Source organism: Martes martes (genome assembly GCF_963455335.1).
Source record: "Martes martes genome assembly, chromosome: 8".
Taxonomy (NCBI): Eukaryota; Metazoa; Chordata; class Mammalia; order Carnivora; family Mustelidae; genus Martes; species Martes martes.
Window position 1 is genome coordinate 9,651,897 of NC_137895.1, and position 19,582 is coordinate 9,671,478.

Below are 19,582 nucleotides of genomic sequence, written 5' to 3' on the forward strand. Positions count from 1 at the left end.
CCACGCGCGGACTCCAGACGAGGCGCACTGGGGGCCCCGGGGCCCACGCGGCGGGCGGAGCTAACCGGAGCCTTTGTGTTCAAACCGCCCAATGGGCGGTGGCAGGGGGCGGTGACGCGGGCGGGGCCCGGCCAATGGGCCGCGGCCTGTCAGCGTTGATTGGCAGGCGCACACATACACACTCGGCCACGCGCGCGCCGGCCGGCCCCACTCGCGCAGCGCGGTTCTGCGCGGGTCGCATTGTCTGCCGCGCCGTCCCGCCCGCTGGCCTCGTCCGGCGCCGCCGCTGCCCGCGCGCCCCGGGCCTCTCACCGAGCACCGCTCGCGGGATTCCGACGCGGGAAGGGGGCGCGCCCGGGCGGCGCAGCGGGCCTCGCACGCCCCCGGCCCCGCACGGAGCAGCCGCGGCAGCAGGTAACCGCCGGCCGTGGGCCTCTGGCGGGTGGACGTGCGGGGCAAGGGCGCGGGGCCGGCCTCGCCCGCCTCCCCGTGGGCCCCGGGCTCCGGGCGCGCCGACTCCGGGGTCAGCGTCGGGCCGCTCCGGCCAGGGCCGAGCTGCCCAGGCCTGGTTCTTCGTCTCCGGGCCAAGCTGGGCCGGGCTCCAGCTCCGCCCGGCGCACGCCCCTGGGCCGGTCGGGAAGGGCCAGCGCCGCGCCGGGGCCAGCCGCCCTGACTCATCTCCGCAGCCCGCCCACTGGCCGGCGCGGAGGGCGGATGTCTCCAGGCGGGACTTCCCCGCGCAGGACCTCCCCGCGAGGAGGGGAGCGACACCCGGGCCACCTCCGACCGGCCCAGGGCAGTGCCCGTGTTTTCGTGCCAGGCAGGCAGTTTCCAGGGACAGACAGTTCCCTGCCTCTGCCTGTCAGACTCTGGGAATTGGAGGAAGGCCCATTTTGTTCCGCTCTTAAAAAAAGAAACCAAACAAATAGGAGGCGGGAGTGTGACTTAGAACAGAGCGGCAGGGAAGGCGCGTGGTTGGTTTAAAAAAAAAAAAAAAAATCAAATGCCTGTGGGTTCAGCCCGTAGGGAAAATGAAGGGAGAAGGGACTTAGCACCTGGGGCGCTTTACAGGTCCCACGAGGGAAGGTAGTGTGAAAACCCCCATGGAAGATGCGGGAGGTCTAGGTTAAGTCTGCAGACTGGCGGCATCCCGCCATCTAAGTTTGTGGGCGGAGGGGGTGTGTGTGGGGGGGAAGGTGCAGTTGAGAAAAGGATGTGGTTCAGCTTTGTGGTGGGGAGGGATGTTGTGTTCGAGGGTTTCTTAACTGGTGTGTTTGGTTGGGGAGGGTGGGTTCTATTCTGATATGCAAAAGATTTGAGCTCCCTGAGGCTCTTGTTTTGGAGGATTCGGCCTTGACCTTTCTCACCTTTGAAGCCCAGACTCAGTTGCAAACTGCGTGCGACCAGAACTGCCAGAAAGACAGGGAGAGTGGAGGAGGGTGCCGGCTGCTGTTTTCACCAGCCCCTTCTACGCGCCCTCCCCGCCCCCACCGCACTCGCTCTGTCTGAATATTTATATTCTTGCCAACAGCGGCTTGAGTTTGGCAGAAACATTGTTTTGTTTCTGTCCCAGGGTGAAGGCTTCATTCCCTTCAGTCTGCAGGGTTAGGAGGAGGAGCCTATCTGGGCATGTGGAGCTTTCAGGTGGGAAGGGCCCTCGAGGGGTGGAATTACCTTATAAGGAGTGGAATAAGGGCAAGGACCCAGGCCAACTTCCTGCTTCTGCTACTACCAATCAGTCCCTTTGCCAACACCAGCTAAAAACCACGGAGGGATGCCAGGTGGGCATCCTACCTGGGAGGATGCCAGTAAGACCAAGACATGGAACTGCTTGTTTTCCAGAAGAGAACTTTCTAGAATTCTCCAGCTGGACTAACCAGACCTTCTGGTCTTGAGTTGGGAAATGCTAGAGTCAGTGCCCTCTGTACGACATAGGGAACAGTTTAAGTATCACCCAGGAAGACCAGAAGGGATAAGTCACAGGTACTGGGGACTCGTCAGGGGCCCACGTGTAACAAAGACTTTGTAACGTGGGCAGGCAAGGGCACCACGGTGAGGCTGTTCACACTGATCATCTGGGATTTTGAATTTTTTTTTCTTTTTTTTTTTTTAAATCTCTGGAAGGCTTCTTAGTCCTCCTCTGGTTGTAGAGTGCTGCCTTTTGCCTGATTTCCTCTCCTTGGCTTCCTCTCAGTCCTCCATATCCGTTCCAGGGCCTTGAGTTCTCACCCCACGCGCCGACTTGTTCCCTCCAGCAGAGACGACCTAATCCCACCCTGTAGCTCTACCTCCCCGTTTTGTTTGTTAACAAGTACTTGTTGTGTGACAACTCTGTCTACAGCCTGTTCTGAGCATATTTGAGGCTATTCGAGACTCTAGTTGGGGACACATGACACATTCCGAAAGCACTTCGAAAACTTTATGGTAGAGGGGAAAGACCCAGGCCGTGCCACCTGTCATTCATAGGCTAGGTGACAGTGGGCAAGGTCACCGATCCCCCTCCCCCACCCCGGTGTCCCAGGGTGCTCTCTTGGACGATGGCAGTAACCGTGTCTCCCATGCTCACAAGGAGCAGAGATGACTGGAAGGAGCCAGGTACCTAGGAGGCCTTTAACAAAGTATTTTGTCGTCACCATCCCAGTCCTACCAGGGTGTTGTCACTGGGGGGGATACAGCACACAGACCCCTTCAGGATGCGGGTGGGACTTACTAGGAAGAAAGTTTTCTCCAGTCCAAGTTGGAGTGGCACCCTGAATCAGTATAGCCACAAGGCAAAGAAAGCGTGTCCCCTCCAAGAGAAAGTGCTGGAATGAGCGAGCACACAGCTCTGGGGGGAGGGCAGCATGGTGGGCTGGGCGAGGGAGCAGTGATCAGAGGCATTCGGTTAGAATTGGGGTGGGGTGCCTGTCGCATCATGGGTGCTCTACTATGGACCAAAGGTAGTGGAAGGTCCGGTTCTGCCTCACGCGCAGCTCAGCATCCAGTAAGCTAAAAGCAGGAGAAGCTTGTAGAAAGCACCGGGAGAGGGCTCCTGGGGCCTGAGTGAGCCCGAGGCTGGGCAGGGGACACTGGCAGGTTGGGTGCCGGCTGCCCCATGTCCCCAACCATCAGGCTGGGTCAAATGCACGGGGAGGGTGGGCTGGTCCCTGGGAGCCAGGGAGGCGCTGAGGACAACCCTCACATGGCCTCCTTTCTCTCCCAAGAGTCTCTTCAGGAGGAGGGTCCCCAGCCTAACTTGCCATGTCCCGCCGAAGCCAGCGCCTCTCGCGCTACTCCCAGGGTGACGATGATGGTGGCAGCAGCAGTGGAGGGAGTTCGGTGATGGGAAGCCAGAGCACCCTGTTCAAAGACAGTCCTCTCAGGTAAGGGATTGCCGTCTCCCTCCTCTGCCCCTGTGGATCACGCTGAGCGGAGCAGAGGTCTCAGGCAGGTCGCCGCACTGCGTCTTCCCATTGTCACCTCAGCGGGCAGGGATCAGACGCCCTCTTGCAGTTGAGCAGGAACCTTCACGCCTTGGAGGATGCCAGGACCTAGCCCTGCTGTTCTTCTCCCTCTGTTGTAAGCCCGGCCATGGCCCTCATGTTCAGAGGACAGGACATAGGGAGAGGCAGCTTCAGGATTAGAAACCCCAAAAAGCCAAAAACCCCAAAAGGCCAGAAACCCCAAAACACAAGTGGGGTTCACAGGAGCCCCTTCTGCTATGGATGGGTCTGCCCTTCTGGCCCTCATCCCCAGGCCCCCATGTATGGTCTGTAGGGCTGCAGCAGGAGAGGCCCACGCCAGAGGGGCACGGTGAATGAGCTGAACCAGGTGGCCGGCCCCGTCCTGCCCCACTGACAGATAGTGGGACCACACAGCAGCTCTCAAGGCTTCCGCTAGTCCCGGGAGGCCCCGTTGGGTTGGTCTGGGTTTCCAGGGGGTGGGAGAAATCGCTACTGCGGTAAGAAGCCCCAGAGGAAACTGGCTTTGAGGTTAGGGACCTGGCTTTGAATCCTGACCCCATCACCTAACTGCTGGTGAGGCCGAGAGACAGTGGGAGCGGAGGAAGCACCTGTGGTTGGCACCTAGCTGGGAAGCTGTTTCCTAGCAACGGGGCTGACCCGCCCCCCCCCCCCCCCCCAGCGAGAGGCGGGCAGAGCAGCTCGCTTTCCTGTTCCTCGCTGGGCTCACCTGCCTGTTTCTGGCCTCCCCGCTCCTGGCTGACCCCCCACAGGACCCTGAAGAGGAAATCCAGCAACCTGAAGCGCCTCTCCCCAGCGCCCCAGCTGGGCCCCTCCTCTGACGACCACACCTCCTACTACAGTGAGTCGGTGGTCAGGGAGTCCTACTTCGGCAGCCCCCGGGCCGCCTCCCTGGCCAGGAGCTCCATCCTCGACGACCACCTGCACAGTGAGCCCTACTGGGGTGAGTATCTGAGACCTTTCTCCTCGGGCTTTGCTTCCGGCGGAAACGTAAGGTCCCAAGTGGTCCCTGAGTGGGTTCCTCACGACTGCTGGGCCAGAGGAGGGGCTCGCCGTCTTCAGAGACCCTCGGAAGGGGAGCCGAGTGTCTGAACTCGCAGGCCACGTCAGACAGCGAAGCGGTCCTGGGGCTGCTCCCGGCCAGAGACCCTCCTGTGGACCCAGGGAGCTCAGGAGAAGCGAAGGGCAGTGCCGTCTGTCCGTCGGAGGTGCTTCCTGAGGTGTCCCCACGAGGCCCTCTGGCACAGCCTCCTGGGCGCAGCTCTCGGCTCTTGGAGAACCCCGCGCGCTTTCCTGCACAGGTGAGGACCTGCGCGTGCGCAGGAGGAGAGGCACGGAGAGCAGCAAACTCAACGGGCTTGCCGAGAACAGGAGCTCCGAGGACTTCCTGGGTTCCTCCTCGGGCTACTCTTCCGAGGATGACTTCGCAGGTAGGCCAACGGCGGGGGCGGGGGGAGGTGATGGGGGAGGCCCGGGGAAGGGGCCCCCTGACAGCCCGAGAGAGCGCGGTCTCTGGCAGGCCTCTCCACAGACCAGCTGGGCGTGCCACCGTGGCTCCCGAAACGCAGGCCTGGGGTGGCCCTTAACACACCATGGCTGCCCTGTCCCCACCCGTCGGAGCAGTCTGTGGTCAGCTCCATCGTGTTTGACTTGTTTCCAGCAAGTACTTAACGTGGGGCTCCACGTCGAGAAGGGGCTCGAGCCCTTTAGTCTAGCTGCGAACGGTGGCCTGAAGGACGGCTGGCGAGGAGAGGGACGCAGACGAGAGGCCCAAGGGAAATAAAATGTCAGAAACCTACCCCTTCGCTCCTTTAACAGGCATTTACTGACCTAGATGCCAGGCCCGTGTGATGCTCCCGGGATGCAGAGGAGAATGATGGGGGGCTCAGCTCACGGTCTAAAGGAGACAACTGATAGGCAGTCTCCCTGTCCTGGGCCTGTAAGAGTGCGGACAGACTGAACTGTGGCCTCTCTGTCCCGGCAGGCTACTCGGAGACGGACCACCATAGTTCGGGTTCACGGTTAAGGAACGCCGTCTCCTGGGCAGCCTCTTGTCTCTGGACGCTCGTCACTTCTCCAGGTGGGTGCTGGCTGCTCTGTGCGCCATGACTTCCATTCTCTACAGCAGCCCCTTGCCCCAGCTTCTCCCTGGGATGGGGTAGCCCATCGAGAGACCGTCAGGCCATCAGGGAAAGTTCATTCTAGAATAATCACCAGAGACCAGAAGCCACAATAACACTCTAGCCTTCTCAGGGTGGCAGCAGCTGTGGAGCTGGATGGAGGGTGTTGGCAGACTAGGCAGGTGGGATCAGAGGAACAGGGTCACCTCAGACGGGACAGAGGTGCTCCGGCAGCTCAGTACTGGGGGTCCGGGTGGAGGGCGCGGCAGGTGGACAGAGCGGTGATCTGAAACCATGACCTGCAGGCCACTGGCTCAGGGTGACACTTAGGACTTGCTGGTCCCTCTTCTAGGCCGGCTCTTTGGCCTCCTCTACTGGTGGGTTGGCACAACCTGGTATCGCCTGACCACAGCTGCCTCCCTTCTCGATGTCTTCGTTTTGACCAGGTGAGCACGACCCCCACTTTGACAACCCAGAAGCCCTGGGACGGAAGGGACCAGGAAAGCTCCTAAACCCATGCATGCTCTCTCTGAAGGGGGTCGTCCCGGTTCACACGTAGCTTTTATCACTGAGCAGGGAGCGGACCCCCCAGAACAGCCCCTCTTTGCCCGGCAGATGAGGGGCCTGGGTCAGGTGGTGTTTTCCAAACCAAGAGCTCTTCAGGGAGGATTCTGGGCTACAGGTTCCAGTTCCTTAGAATGTTTCTGCTAAATGCCAGCCCCCTCTGGCCACTTCCGTGTCTGCTGAGCACGGCCTTCCTCATGCTGGTCAGGTTTTAGGCTCCAGCCAGCAAGTGGTGTGGCCAAGAAAGTTGGGCTTTCCTCTTGGCCTCATGGCAGTCTAGAACCCAGTGTTCTCTGAGGCGTGTTTCCAAAGCCAGGAGTAGGTGCTGCATGAGGGGGCTGTGGGTTTATTTCCCAAATCCCGGACCCAGCAGAGCCAGGAAAGACTGAGCCGGGAAGTCAGGGTCCTCTGGCCGTAATCCTGGCTCGATGGCTGGCCAGCTGGACTGAGAGAGGGGCAGGGGTGGATCTGTGTCACCAAAAGAAGGTTCCTCATTTTCTAAAAGAATGTTGTTTAGGGAGTTCTGTTTTGTTTTTTTTGTTTTTTTTTAGAATTGCTTGCTTAGAGGATCTCTGTATATGAAAAGGTTTTTCAGAGACCCCACTTTGTTTGTTTTTAAATAACATCCATAAAATTCAGAGTGTCAGAATTTGCCCCATTATTCCAAGAAAGCAAAGTTCTAAAGTGTCCAGTCCAGCCCAGGGAAGATGCGGCACTTCAGGGCACCCCGTCCAGCTCTAGTCTTGCACTCGGGAAAAGCCTCTGCAGACTCCCCGTGGGGATGAAGGGGCCCGAATGCCCTCTTGACACCTCTGCGCCCCCCTCCCCGCCCCACTGTCCCCTCCTGTGGTCTAGGCGCTTCTCATCTGTGAAGACATTCCTGTGGTTCCTCTTGCTGCTGCTGCTCATGACTGGCCTGACCTACGGTGAGCTCGCCGGGGGTTGCAGGGGCGGGGCAGGATGAGCATGCCAGGCGGAAATGGAGCTGGTGAGCCAGAGGGGCAGGGCAGGGTGTGGGTGGGGGGTGGCGCTGAGCGGAGGTGTGAGAACCAGAGGGACGGTGATGACCTACAGGAAAGGGAAGGAGGCAGGATGAGTGGGATCAGACGGAGCCTGGGCAGCTCCCAGTCCCTCGCCCAGTCCCGTCTGGCTCTCCCAGGTCCTCACTGACCCATGTGGCATGCTCAGGGCACCCAGTGGGTGAAAGGGGATATGCCTCGGTCCACCGATTTTTGTCCTGTTTGGGTGGCTGCTCTGGACTGCCTGGCATGTCTAGAACATTCTTGGAGCCACCTGGCTCGGGACCTGCCCTGGTACGGGAGCACTGTTGCTAGTAGTCACTTTTCCTCCATTCAAAAGCAGGACGTCGTCTGGGTGAGTGAATTCTTGTTACCACGTCTGGTTCAATCTTTAGCTATCTTTGAGATCAAAATGGTAAAGTAGTAAAGAGAAGCTTGCCCGTTTATACTAAGATAGCTCATTTACAAGACGCTTGACGTTGTTCCAGTCTCTATCCTAGGACGATCTCGTGTGTTTTACATGGTTGTAACCATTGTGTGTATGTATTGTGTGTTCAGCTTGTAATGGAGCAGCGCCACCGGGGGCTCACAGTTCCGCAGGAGCTGCCTCTGTGGCCTCCGGGCTGTTTTAATGATTGTGCCCATCTACAATTAATTGATAGAGACCATGCTTTGTTCTATTTTTAGAGTAGATTTTTTTTTTTTTAGCTTTTGTTAATTTATTTGAGAGAGAGAGTGACAGAGATGCGAGAGAGAGCACGAGTAGGGAGAAGAGGGAGATGCGGGGCTCGATCCCAGGACCCTGGGATCACAACCTGAGCCGAAGGCAGACGCTTAGCCGACTGAGCCACCCGGGCGTGCCTAGGGTTGGTTTTATAGGGTTAGCGTCGCCTCAACTTGTATTTATTGAATAGCGAGGTAGAAAATTTTTCCAAGTGTCGATTTCCTTTTTGTTTCCTGTTACAAGAACAGCTTGTTCATGTCCAGTGGAAACTGGGCATCACCCGTAAAATAATAATGATCTTTTACAATTGGATCGTGCTTTGTTCACGGGTTACCTCCGCTGCATTTCACCGCAGCCTCGCGGGGTTGATGGAGCTGCTGTCCCGGTGGCGTCATGGAGAGAGGCACGTGGACAGTGTGAAAGGCCGGTGGGGTGGCCTGCGCGGGGAGGGGAGTGCAGGAAGTGAGGCACGTCCAGAGGGACTGACTGAAAGCCTGGTGGGCGTGTGCTTCCCGCCGTGCTTGCTCCCAGCCCCTGGCTGAGTGGCAGCTGTGGTCCTACCCAGATGGACACCCATATGGCTTTTCAGGTGCCCTCACCACTGCCCCCATACAGACACGCGTGTGCAAGCTCAGGAGTGAATGCTCCACAAGCACGTGATCCCTAAAGCAGCATGCACGTGTCACTGTGGCTGTGGCCATCTTAGGTTGAAAGCACCTTCTCTTAGCAGGTGTCTTGTTTTAGTGATTCTCAGTCACAGTCTCCATGGGAGTTCCCTGGGGAGCTTGTTGTTTGTTTTTATAAATAGGATCTCTGCCCAGGAGGAACCTAGTGCTGGACTTGAACTCATAACCCTGAGATCAAGAGTCAGACACTTAACCAACGGAGCCAGCTAGGTGCCCTTTTAAGCTTTTAAAAAGACTTAAAGAGCTTTTAAGACTCACCTACAGGGGCAGCATGGTGGCTCAGTTGACTGGGCATCCAGCTCTTGGTTTCAGCTTAGGCCATGATCCCGGGCTCGTGGGATCAAGCCACGTATCAGGCTCTGAGCTTCCGCACAGAGTCTGCTTCTCCCACTCCCGACTCCCTTGCTCCCTCTCCAAAGTAAATAAGTAAAATCTTTTAAAAAACAGAAACACCTCACCTACAGAGGGAGCCCCCAGACCAGTGAGTTCATGCTCTAGAGAGTGGGGCCAGATATTTTGTATTTTATTTTTTAAAAGATTTTATTTATTTATTTGACAGAGATCACAAGGAGGCAGAGAGGCAGGCAGAGAGAGAGGGGGAAGCAGGCTCCCTGCGGGGCGGAGAGCCCGAGGTGGGGCTTAATCCCAGGTCCCCCAAGATCATGACCCGAGCCGAAGGCAGAGGCTTAATTAACCCACTGAGCCACCCAGGTGCCCCGATATTTTGTATTTTAAAAGCTTCCTGGGTGATTCTGATGGCAGTTGAGGGTGGCCCCTGGTTCTGTCTGGGATCATTCCTAGCTCATTACAGCCACGCTCTCCGAGTTTTGTCATCCAGAGAAAGATGAGGGCTCCCGAGGGATGTGAGAACCCACATACTCTGGGAGAGTCCGGTGGAATCCTGCACCTGAGAATGACGGGAACCTCCATCCCACATCCTGATTTCCAGCAGAAAGGCAGCGCGCAGGAACGACAGGCTACCAGGAGGCCGATTGACTGCGCCGCCGTCTCCAGCAGCTTGTGCCTTCTTGCTCACGGCCACCGGCCCGGATAACCCCCTCTCCTCTGTGTACAGGTGCTTGGTATTTCTACCCCTACGGGCTGCAGACCTTCCACCCTGCTCTGGTTTCCTGGTGGGCCGCGAAGAGCAGCGGCAAGCAGCAGGACGTGTGGGAGCCCAGAGACTCCTCCCACTTCCAGGTGAGGATCTGGGGGGGGGCCCGGGTCCTCGCTCCACCTGTGTGTGTGGCTGATTTCCCTGCCCTTACACCTTACGGGGCTCTGAGAAGGGGCACGGTCCACACGGGTAAAGTGCCTTGTTTCCCAGGACACCCCTCTCTCTACTGTTTGGGGTGCAGGTACAGGGGGAGCCGTTTGCTTGTGCTTTAACAGGACTTCAAACTGCCCTGAAGGTAGTTGCCATCTTAAGCACCGAAAACCGAAGGAAAAAGAATGGGACAAATCGTTTTGTCTACTTTCGTTCCTTTGCAGTATAATTTCATAAATGTTTACTAAGCATCCTTTACGAGTAAGGTGATCACGTTGGTCAGTTACCACAAGTAAATCACCCCTAAAATCAGTGCCTTAAAATTACAAGCATTTGATTAGCTCCTGAGTCTGTGGCTCCTCTGGGTGGCTTCTCTGGTCTGAGCAAGGACAGGCGGGTCTAGGCTGGGCTCCCTGCCATGTCTGTAGCTGGCCCATGCGTCAGTGGGGCGGCCTGTGCCCCACACGTGCTTCCTCGTTCAGCAGGCTCGCCTGAGCTTGTTCTCACTGTGGTTCCAGGAGAGCAAAATCGGGCCTAGATTCAGAACTGTCCCTTCCACCACATTCGAGGCCAAAGGCCATCTCACAGCCAGTCCACATTCCAAGAGGGGGACAGAGACCCGACCTCTTGACGGGAGCACTTGCAAAGCCACACTGCGGAGGGTGTGGATACAGAGAGGAGGGTAGCTCAGGGTACAGTTCTGCAGCCCAGGCTGTGTCCTCCAGGAGGCTGCAGTCCAGTGGGGGGTGGGGGGTGACAAGTGCCCAGATAACCAGAATGTGTGCATGCGACAAGGAAAACTTAAAATTCTTTAGTCCCTAAATTTATTTGAATTTTGCTTGTATCTTGCCAAAGCTGATTGGGTAACCATTTATTTTGGTAGATATTACTTTCCTGACCATCATGTTATCATTTCATAAAACAATGACCTATTTTGGCATTAATAACTTTCCCTTTTGTAATCATTAGTAAAGATGTTAAATACAATTTCAGGACCAGCTTTTCTGTGAAAAGGGGGAGGAGATCTTTGTGCTTGCTTGTATTTGCAGAGACAGGACTGAAAATCGTTGCTTCATTTAGGAGTGGGTGGTGGCTGAGGGCACCAGGTCACCAGGTGGATAGGGACACAGGTTAGGAGAGTGACCCCTTACTGTTTGCTTTTTGAGTCCTGCGCATGTACGGCCTACTTAAAAAATTTTAAAAACCAGAAGCAACTTCTGCGCTCAGGAGGCTCCTGTCTTTAACTGGCAGTTGACAGATTATACCTTCCCTTGACAGAGGTTTTTGCTTTTAAGCCAGCAAGTTTCTCAGAATTCATGGCATGCTATCAGGAGCAACTCCCAAGTCCAAATGACTTCTGTTTCCTTTGTGGGCCTTCTAATTAAAGAGAAGAAAGCAAGCCTTTTCAAATTATTCTTTTAGCCCCGGTTCTCTTGGACAGACTTAGTGGGAGCTGCTGAAGTCAGCAGCTGAACCCCTCAGCCCCTCACTTTCTGGCATGTGCATCCATGCAGCAGAGGGAAGGGGGCTGGGGTCAGCCCGGCAGGCCACCCAGCCCCTCACAGGTCCCTCCTCACTATGTCCCCACTCACCTGGCCGACACCCACTCCTCCTTGGGGACCAGACCCTTCTGGGCCACGTGTGTCCAGCGTCCTGTGCTGAACGGTCACCACATGTTAGCAGCCTTATGGCACACCTGCTGCCTGCTGGTGTCCCCTGGCCCCCCCCCCCCGCCCCTGCCAACTGCCAGGCACAGAGCATCCTTGAGCCAGTCCTCTGAGCCAGCGTGTGTTCACATTCGCATGTAGCTGGGATTCTCTTCCCTTTCCGTTGGGGAAGCACTGTCGTCCCAGGTCCCTCACCTCTGTGGCTTTCCCTCCCCACCCCACCAGGCTGAGCAGCGCATCTTGTCCCGGGTCCACTCTCTGGAGCGGCGCTTGGAAGCTCTGGCCGCAGAATTTTCCTCCAACTGGCAGAAGGAGGCCGTGCGGCTGGAGCGGCTAGAGCTGCGGCAGGGGGCCGCCGGCGGAGCGGGCCACGTGGGCCTGAGCCAGGAGGACACGCTGGCGCTTCTGGAGGGGCTGGTGAGCCGCCGTGAGGCTGCCCTGAAGGAGGACTTCCGCAGGGACACCGCCGCTCGGATCCAGGTCTCTGAGCGGGAGTCTAGAGGCGCGTGGCTGGCACCGTAGGGGTGTGGGGTAGAGGGGCGAGGCCCTGTGCACCCTGACACCACAGATAGCACTGTGTCACCTGACAGCTAGCTTCTCTAAGCCTTAGTTCCCTGTAAAACGGAGGCACTCTGGGACCGTGAGACTGTACAGTGCTGGGCACACGAGGTGTGCGGTAGGTAGACATCGAGGGAGACGCGCAGGTTTCCAAGGGGCACCGGAGCAGAAAGGCTGGGAGCTGAAGTTCATAGACAGGCTTGGTTCAAGTTCCAGGCCCACCACGTCCTGGTTGTGAAGTTCCCTCCGCCTGTATCTCCGCGAGTCCTGAGCCGCTCTCCTCTGTCTGACAGGAGGAACTGGTCACCCTGAGAGCAGAGCATCACCAAGACTCCGAAGACCTCTTTAAGAAAATTGTCCAGGCCTCCCAGGTCAGTGGGGCCCTTACCAAGTTCAGCGTCTGCCCGTGGCCTGAGACAGCATGGCTCTCCTGAAGGGGCTGCTTAGACACCAGCCGGGGTGGGGGTGCAGTCCCCTGACTGTGGGGGCCGAGCCCACGGGCCCCGGAATGCTTTGCAGGGACATGCTGGGGCACACTTGAGGAAGGGTGGCTTTCAGGAGGCCTGCTGTGCTGGGTATAACGTGTCGAGTGAACGAGTGAGTGAATGAATGAATGCCGAGGTGTGCCAACACGGGGATTCTCCTAGGGACCCCGACCAGGTGGTTTAGGTTTGCAGGGGTGGGGCTGCGGGGAAACAAAGACTCCGAAGGGAGCAGAGCCTGCTCCGGGAGACCGGTCGCTGTGAGCTTGGCGTTTGCTGTATCTGTGCCTTCTTCCTGCTTACAGGAGTCTGAGGCTCGACTCCAGCAGCTGAAGTCTGAGTGGCAAAGGTAATGGGTGCTGCCATCTGGCTTAGGCCTGCTCCTCCCCTCCCCGCACCCAGGCAGGCCTGGGGAAGAGTGCCCCAGAGCAGAGAGGGGGTGGCTGAAACCTGGCTCAGGAACACCTGCTGAGAGCCTGGCCTCGGGCACGAGAGAGGTTGGGTATGGGAGGCACTGCAAGAAAAGTGGGATTTGTGGGCTCACGTGGAGACCTACCGTTCTTCCTGCACACACGTGCAGGCTGCCTTCCCAAGCCCCAGACATCCGGATGTGTGGAGGGTGGGAGAGGCTGAGGCGGACTGACTTACAGACCTGGGCTTAGAAAGGGAACAGGGTAAGAATTCATTCCTTGGGATCGTAGGCCCTGGGGCCGTGCTCCGTAGCCGGGGTCCGCAGGTGTTAGGCCTCGCACGCGCCTGCGGGAGATGGGCACACGCTTCTGTCGGGAGCCAGTGAGGGGATCCTCTTGTGTTCCTTGTCACGGCCTCACCCCTCACCGGAGACCCAAGGCTTACTCTCTCTCCTCTCTTTGGAGTAGGATGACCCAGGAGGCCTTCCGAGAGAACTCCATGAAGGAGCTGGGGCGGCTGGAGGGCCAGCTGGCAGCCCTGCGACAGGAGCTGGCAGCCCTGAGCCTGAAGCAGAGCTCGGTGGCAGACCAAGTGGGCCTCCTGCCCCAGCAGCTGCAGGCCGTGAGGGATGACGTAAGTTGGAACCACGCAAGGGCCCTGCTGAACAGCCTGTCCTCTGAGGGCGTCAGTCCTAGGAGCCCGTGCGGCAAAGAGCCCGATCGTGCCGCCGGCCCCTGCTGGGGACTTGGCACAGATGCCGGCTTGCTTTGACAGGAGTTCTTCCTGTTTTGTTTTCAGTAACGTGGAGAGTTGTGCCTGACTCTGCCTGACTCTTCCCCCCCGTGTAGGTCAGCAGGGTGTGCTGGGCCGGCCCTCCCCTCCCAGGCTGGCTCGTGCTCCTTCCCTACCCCCTCCACTCAAGCCAGCGACCGCCCTGGCCTGGGCCGCCAGAGCAACAATGTCCCTGTGAGCTCCTCAGAGACCTTTTTTTTTTGGTCCCTAGGTGGAGTCTCAGTTCCCTGCCTGGGTCAGTCAGTTCCTTCTCCGAGGCGGGGGAACCCGCGCGGGGCTCCTGCAGCGAGAGGAGATGCAAGCTCAGCTGCAGGAGCTGGAAAGAAAGATCCTCACCCACGTGGCCGAGATGCAGGGCAAGTCCGCGAGGGAGGCCGCGGCCAGCCTGGGGCTGACGCTGCAGAAGGAAGGCGTGATCGGGGTGACGGAGGAGGTGAGGACTGGGTGGCCCCCGGAACAGCCCCACCCCTGACAACAGTGGTCTCTTCCCTGGGAGCCATAGACCTGCACAGTCCCACGCTGTCGGCTTTCTGGTATGTTCCAAAGCCTAAGGGACATGCGAGAAGCTCTCATGTGGGCTTTGGGACTCGTTGGGGGGGACATGTAGGGAAGTGGCACATGTGGCTGGACACCAGTGTGTGGTGCAGGCGGGGAGGGGCCCCCAGGAGTGAGGGCTCAGGTGGACAAGTCTGCAGCTCGTGGCAGCCGCCCTGGGGGCTCCCTTTAGCAGGTGCAGCGCATCGTAAACCAGGCCCTGAAGCGCTACAGCGAGGACCGCATTGGGATGGTGGACTACGCTCTGGAATCGGGAGGTGCGTGTGACTCCCCGCCCTTGGCAAAGCCGGGTCCCCGTGCTGGCAGGCCCTCTGGCATTGGCCCGGGCAGCCGTGGTGCTGGGGCTGGGGCTTGAGATCAGCACACTGTCACTCAAAACAAAAGCTAGTGAAGAAGCTTGGAGAAGTCTGGGGGAAGAGAACACCATTGTTGGCCAGGAAGAGGCTGATGCTCAGTTACTCTGTAGTTGGATAGAGCTGAGCAACACAGATGGGGCCTGGGGCACGTGCCCGCCATCCTCAGAGAGCACCTGGCAGTAGCCATCCCCACCTGGTGCCCTGGGCTGGCGAGATGCACTGGTGTCTGGGTCTCCCACCCTCCCTCCGCTGCTGGGGTCAGCTCCAGGTGCCCACACTGCCTTGCTTTCCTGTCTTAGGGGCGAGTGTCATCAGCACCCGGTGTTCTGAGACCTACGAGACCAAGACGGCCCTCCTCAGCCTCTTCGGCATCCCCCTGTGGTACCACTCCCAGTCACCCCGAGTCATTCTCCAGGTAGGCACCCAGAGAGGGCAGCAGCAGGGGCCCCGAGCAGTCACCCGTGTAGCTGGGGGACTCCCATCTTGGGTCACCAGCACAGCACCAAGAGCTGTGCTCAGGGTGGGCTGTCTTTGTCACCGGCCCTATGCTGACCCAGCTTCCTTCCCCTCCAGCCAGACGTGCACCCAGGCAACTGCTGGGCCTTCCAGGGGCCCCAGGGCTTTGCCGTGGTTCGCCTCTCTGCCCGCATCCGCCCCACTGCTGTCACCTTAGAGCATGTCCCCAAGTCCTTGTCGCCCAACAGCACCATCTCCAGTGCCCCCAAGGACTTCTCCATCTTCGTGAGTACCTTTTGGCAGGGGTGGGGGGGTGGGGGGGGCCAGAGGCTATAGGACCCTGTCAGGCTCTACTGAGGATAAAGCTGGGATCTGTTCTTTGGGAGGAAGGAAGCAGATTTGGAAGAGAGAGCAGCAGGGTGGGAAATGGTACCCCACTCCCAGTTACCTTGGGCTGCACTGGAAGAAACCGGGCCCAGGGCTCAGGCCCCCTACAGCCCTACCAAGGCTGCTGCCTGATCTGCTGGTGTGGGAAGGGACCGGTATGGGAGCAGGGAGGGAGAACAATCCTTCCTGAGGGCCGAGGCACTCGTCTAAGTGCGAGGTCTTTCCTCCATCCCTTGTTCTCTTTTTAGGGGTTTGATGAAGACCTGCAGCGCGAGGGGACGCTTCTTGGCCAGTTCACCTATGACCAGGATGGGGAGCCCATTCAGACCTTCTACTTCCAGGTACAGGACTCTGCTGTGCGAGCGGACGTGGCCTGTTCACATTCCCACCCACTCAGCAGACAGTTTCTGAGCACTTAGCCTGGGCTGGGCACCGAGGGCTCGGGGCAAGAAAGAGTGCAGCCCCTGCCTCCTGAGAGCTCCAGGTAGAGAACAGGGACAGCTGTCCAAGGTGGCATGGGAGAAGCACCAGCTAGATGTCAGCACAGGGGAGGGGCCCGGCCCAGACAGGGAGCCTGGAGAAGGCTGCCTAGAAAGGGCACTTATCTGAGGGTGGCCCAGCTGGGCCTCAGTGCAGCAGGACTAGGGTGCGCAGGTGGGGCGTTTGCCTCAACCTGAGTGGGCATCGGTCTCCCTGGCCCTTGTTAGAAATGCAGACTCCCAGTCTTCACCCCAGGAGGTAGGCTGCCGGGTTCCAACGGTCCTAAGCAATCAGTTGTTTTATTTGAGTTTTATTTTATTTGAGAGAGCAAGCGAGCAGGAGTGGAGGGAAGGGGAGAGAGGGGAGAAACAGACTCCCCGCTGAGCAGGGAACCCAATGTGGGGCTCGATACCAGGAGCCCGGGATCATGACCTGAACTAAAGGCAGACGCTTAACCGACTGAGCCACCCAGGCGCCCCGGGAATCCATGTTCTAACAAGCGGCCCCGAGTGAATGCTGTGCAGGGGGCTTGAGAGCTACACCAGGGGTGAAGAACCGGACGAGGTGGCGAAGGGACAGTGGCGAGAAGGGAGGCCGGAGAGAGGCAGGCCTGGCTACCAGGCCAAACACCTTTGGCTCTGATGGGCACTGCCATGTTTCAGGCAGAGAAGTGACAAGACCGTGTAGTATCACTGTGACCGTGTGGAAATGGTGAATCGAGGGGACAAGACCAGTGAGGAATTGGCTGCAGGGAGAGGGTGTGAGGAGGGAGAGGTGGATACACAGTCGGGAGGCCAAGGGTCCCGTTGGACAGAAGTGCGGAAGGGGGGCGGGGGGATGGCTCCCAGGAGCCAAGAGGCAGGCTACTGCGACAGGGGCTTTGGCCACCAAGTCTGAGGCACCTGTGGGCTGGTCCAGTGGAGCGATCAGGGCAACCAGACACAAAGACTGAGCCGTCAGCCCCAAGGAGGTAAGCGAGGCAGCGGAATGCCAGGGACTTCACAGGGATGGGTGTAGACGGAGCCTTTAGAAGGTAGAGGACAGGAGGCTGTGTGGAAGGCCAGAGGGAGACACGAAGAGTAGGACAGCGCTGTGCCTACTGGCATCAAACCAGGAGGAATTTGTTCCAAGAGCTCACTCAAAAATTGTGGCTTTCTGAGCAAAGAGGACAGAGGCCTGAGAACTTGAGAGAGAAAAATCCTGCCCAGTTCAGAGTAAAAGGATTCTTTTCCAGCATCAACATCAAACCCTTCATGAAGGTAATCTGTCCACTGACAGGAACAGCTCCTGCGAATGTGTCAGTCTGGGATGAACCCCGCTGGTCCTCAGCTACGAGGCCACTTGTACATGGCTGTGGCTCAGTGGCTCCTGGAGGACCTGTGAAGCCCCTGGGGCGCCGTGGCTCGCAGGCTGGACGCTCTGCTCCATGGGCTGCAGACAAGCTCTGAAGCCCACTTCTCTGTAGAGGCTGACGGGGCGGGGGGCTGTCTCCCTTCCTACCCTCCTGTCAGTGAGGCTTGAGGACTGAACCCCTTCTTTCTCTACCCAGGACCCTAAAATGGCGACGTACCAGGTGGTGGAGCTTCGGATCTTGACTAACTGGGGCCACCCCGAGTACACCTGCATCTACCGCTTCCGGGTGCATGGGGAACCTGCCCACTAAGCCTTCTCTGTGCTGTGGCCAGCCAGCTGGGAGGCCAGCCCGTCTCAGCGTGTGCCCCTTTCTCTGGGAGTGGGAGAGCAGCACCCCTGCCACTTCCCCACATGCTTGACCAGCACACAGACTTCCGGGAGCAGGAACCCCTGGCCTGATGGAGCTGAGAAGATGCAGGGCTGTCCTAGCAGCGGGACAGCTCGAGGTGGACAGCAGGCTCCAGCGTCCCTTTTCTTTGTATCTTTGTGCCAGGCACTGGGTGTCTACTTCCCCCTCTTGGAAGGGTGTATATATGTAGCATATCATGGGGGATTGAGAGACAGGGAGAGAGGCAATGAGTGGACAAGTCCCAGCAAAGGTGGGTGAAACCTGTCTGCCCTTTAACCAGGATGGGGGCTGGCACCGAGGGAGCTGCTGTTGGTAGGCGCGTGCGTGAAGCAGGTGCCAAAGCCGTGGGTGGGCTGTAAGTGAGGGCCTGGGGCAAGTGAGCTGCCCCCAGTGGCGGGCAGGGAAGTGAGGGCCTCTGGGAGGAAAGTGCTCGTGGTGCAGGTTGGATTGAGTCCCAGGCGGGAAGCTCCTTGTACAGGGCAGCCGGGCTCTTCAGAAGTCTAGTGCCATCAACCTAAGGGAACTTAACCCGTGAGGTCCCCCAAAGGCCTCGCTACACTGTACTTGTTCTGGGTCAAAGTAGGCCCTTGGGCTTTCCATACCCCTCGAGGGTCTGGCTCCTGTAAGCCTCTGACGGGCCAGGGGGCTGGCCTGTCTGATTCCCCCTCTGTTGGGGCTAGTTGCTTTCTCTCTCCCCATGCTGAGACCGAGGTCCACTCCGCTCCCCATTCCTGCTACGGCCTGCCTGTGTCCCAGAGCAAGCTTGTCACATTCCCCCGGGGTACAGGGAGCCCAGACCAGTTTTTTGAGGCCAAAAGCAGCTGCGGTGAGCTTAAAAGGGTGGGGATCAGGGTATGCCCCCGGCTCTCACGGTGGTCCCATGAGTATGATGGTGACATTGAAGGTGTCACGGTGGCAAGAGGTCTGCCTGCTGTGGGCCCCCATCCCAGTCAGGCCCGAGTGTAAGGGCCCTGATTCTCAGCTGCCTCCTCGGGACTCTTCCGGCTCTTGCTCAGTTTGTTTCCTTCTAGCTCATTTTCTACGGGGGTGGCGGCATTCAGGGGTGGTGGGCTGGGGGAAGAGAGGGCTCTGCTGTATTATGTATATATTCTTCAAGGTCTGATTATTAACTGAAAAGCTCTGGGCTTGATCCCTAGCCCCGCTGTGTGGGGCACGGGCTGACTCAGCTCCTCCTTACCCAGCTGCCGCAAGGGGCTGCTGTGGAGACAGGTGCCCTGGGAGCAGGGCTAAGCCCTAGATGGGCTCCTGGGGGAGGAAGCTGGAAGCAGGACGAGGCCCAAGGCCACCTGCAGCCCTCTGGCAAGAGCCCCAGCCCCAACAACCAGGTTTCATTTTGCGCTCTCCTGTCACAAATGCTGCACTATCGGTTCTGAATTTTTTATCTCCAGATTCTAATTTATGCCTATGCAAAAAAAATAAATTATGCCCAGGATTCATGGCGTGTGTAGTTTTTATCTGGCCCTAGCACAGGGACTCTGCTCTTGCGAAAACAAGAGAACGAACACTGAACCAAAACAATGCCCCAAAGACTGATACTGAATTTCAGAAACCCTGGTTTCTCCACTAAAACCCGGCTGGGTTGGGGGAACGGGGCCTGAGGCTGGCCCTGCTCTGGGATGCTGGGCGGAGTGGGGCGGGGGGGGGGGGGGGTGTGTGGAGAAGGAAGGGAGGCGGCTTTATTCACCCTCCCGGAGGGTATAAGTGCGCAGCTTCGCCTGCATCTCTTGCTGCCACTTGAGCGGAAGGTAGAAGAATTTACCTGTTTCACTACTGACCATGTCTACCTTTAGTGTGGGACTGGACTCCACCGTGGG

The 19,582-nt window shown here is 58.3% G+C and overlaps 1 protein-coding gene across 4 annotated transcripts; it reads left to right on the top strand.

Moving 5' to 3' along the window:
- Nucleotides 1-164: 164 nt before the first annotated feature.
- Nucleotides 165-19,203, top strand: SUN2 (Sad1 and UNC84 domain containing 2). Of its 4 annotated transcripts, none has more exons than XM_080811168.1 (18): nt 165-414; nt 3,204-3,362; nt 4,214-4,404; nt 4,763-4,891; nt 5,446-5,541; nt 5,934-6,027; nt 7,001-7,071; nt 9,650-9,774; nt 11,734-11,988; nt 12,360-12,437; nt 12,854-12,897; nt 13,427-13,592; nt 13,963-14,184; nt 14,479-14,563; nt 14,962-15,077; nt 15,236-15,403; nt 15,754-15,846; nt 17,535-19,203. In XM_080811168.1, the coding sequence occupies exons 2-18, from the start codon at nt 3,241-3,243 to the stop codon at nt 17,646-17,648; spliced, it is 2,169 nt and encodes a 722-aa protein (XP_080667294.1). In that variant the 5' UTR covers nt 165-414; nt 3,204-3,240; the 3' UTR covers nt 17,649-19,203. The 4 variants fall into 4 exon arrangements, with proteins under 4 accessions (XP_080667294.1, XP_080667293.1, XP_080667295.1 ...); XM_080811167.1 differs by having other exon boundaries at nt 211-414; nt 13,424-13,592; XM_080811169.1 differs by having other exon boundaries at nt 211-414; nt 13,424-13,592; nt 14,482-14,563.
- Nucleotides 19,204-19,582: the final 379 nt, after the last annotated feature.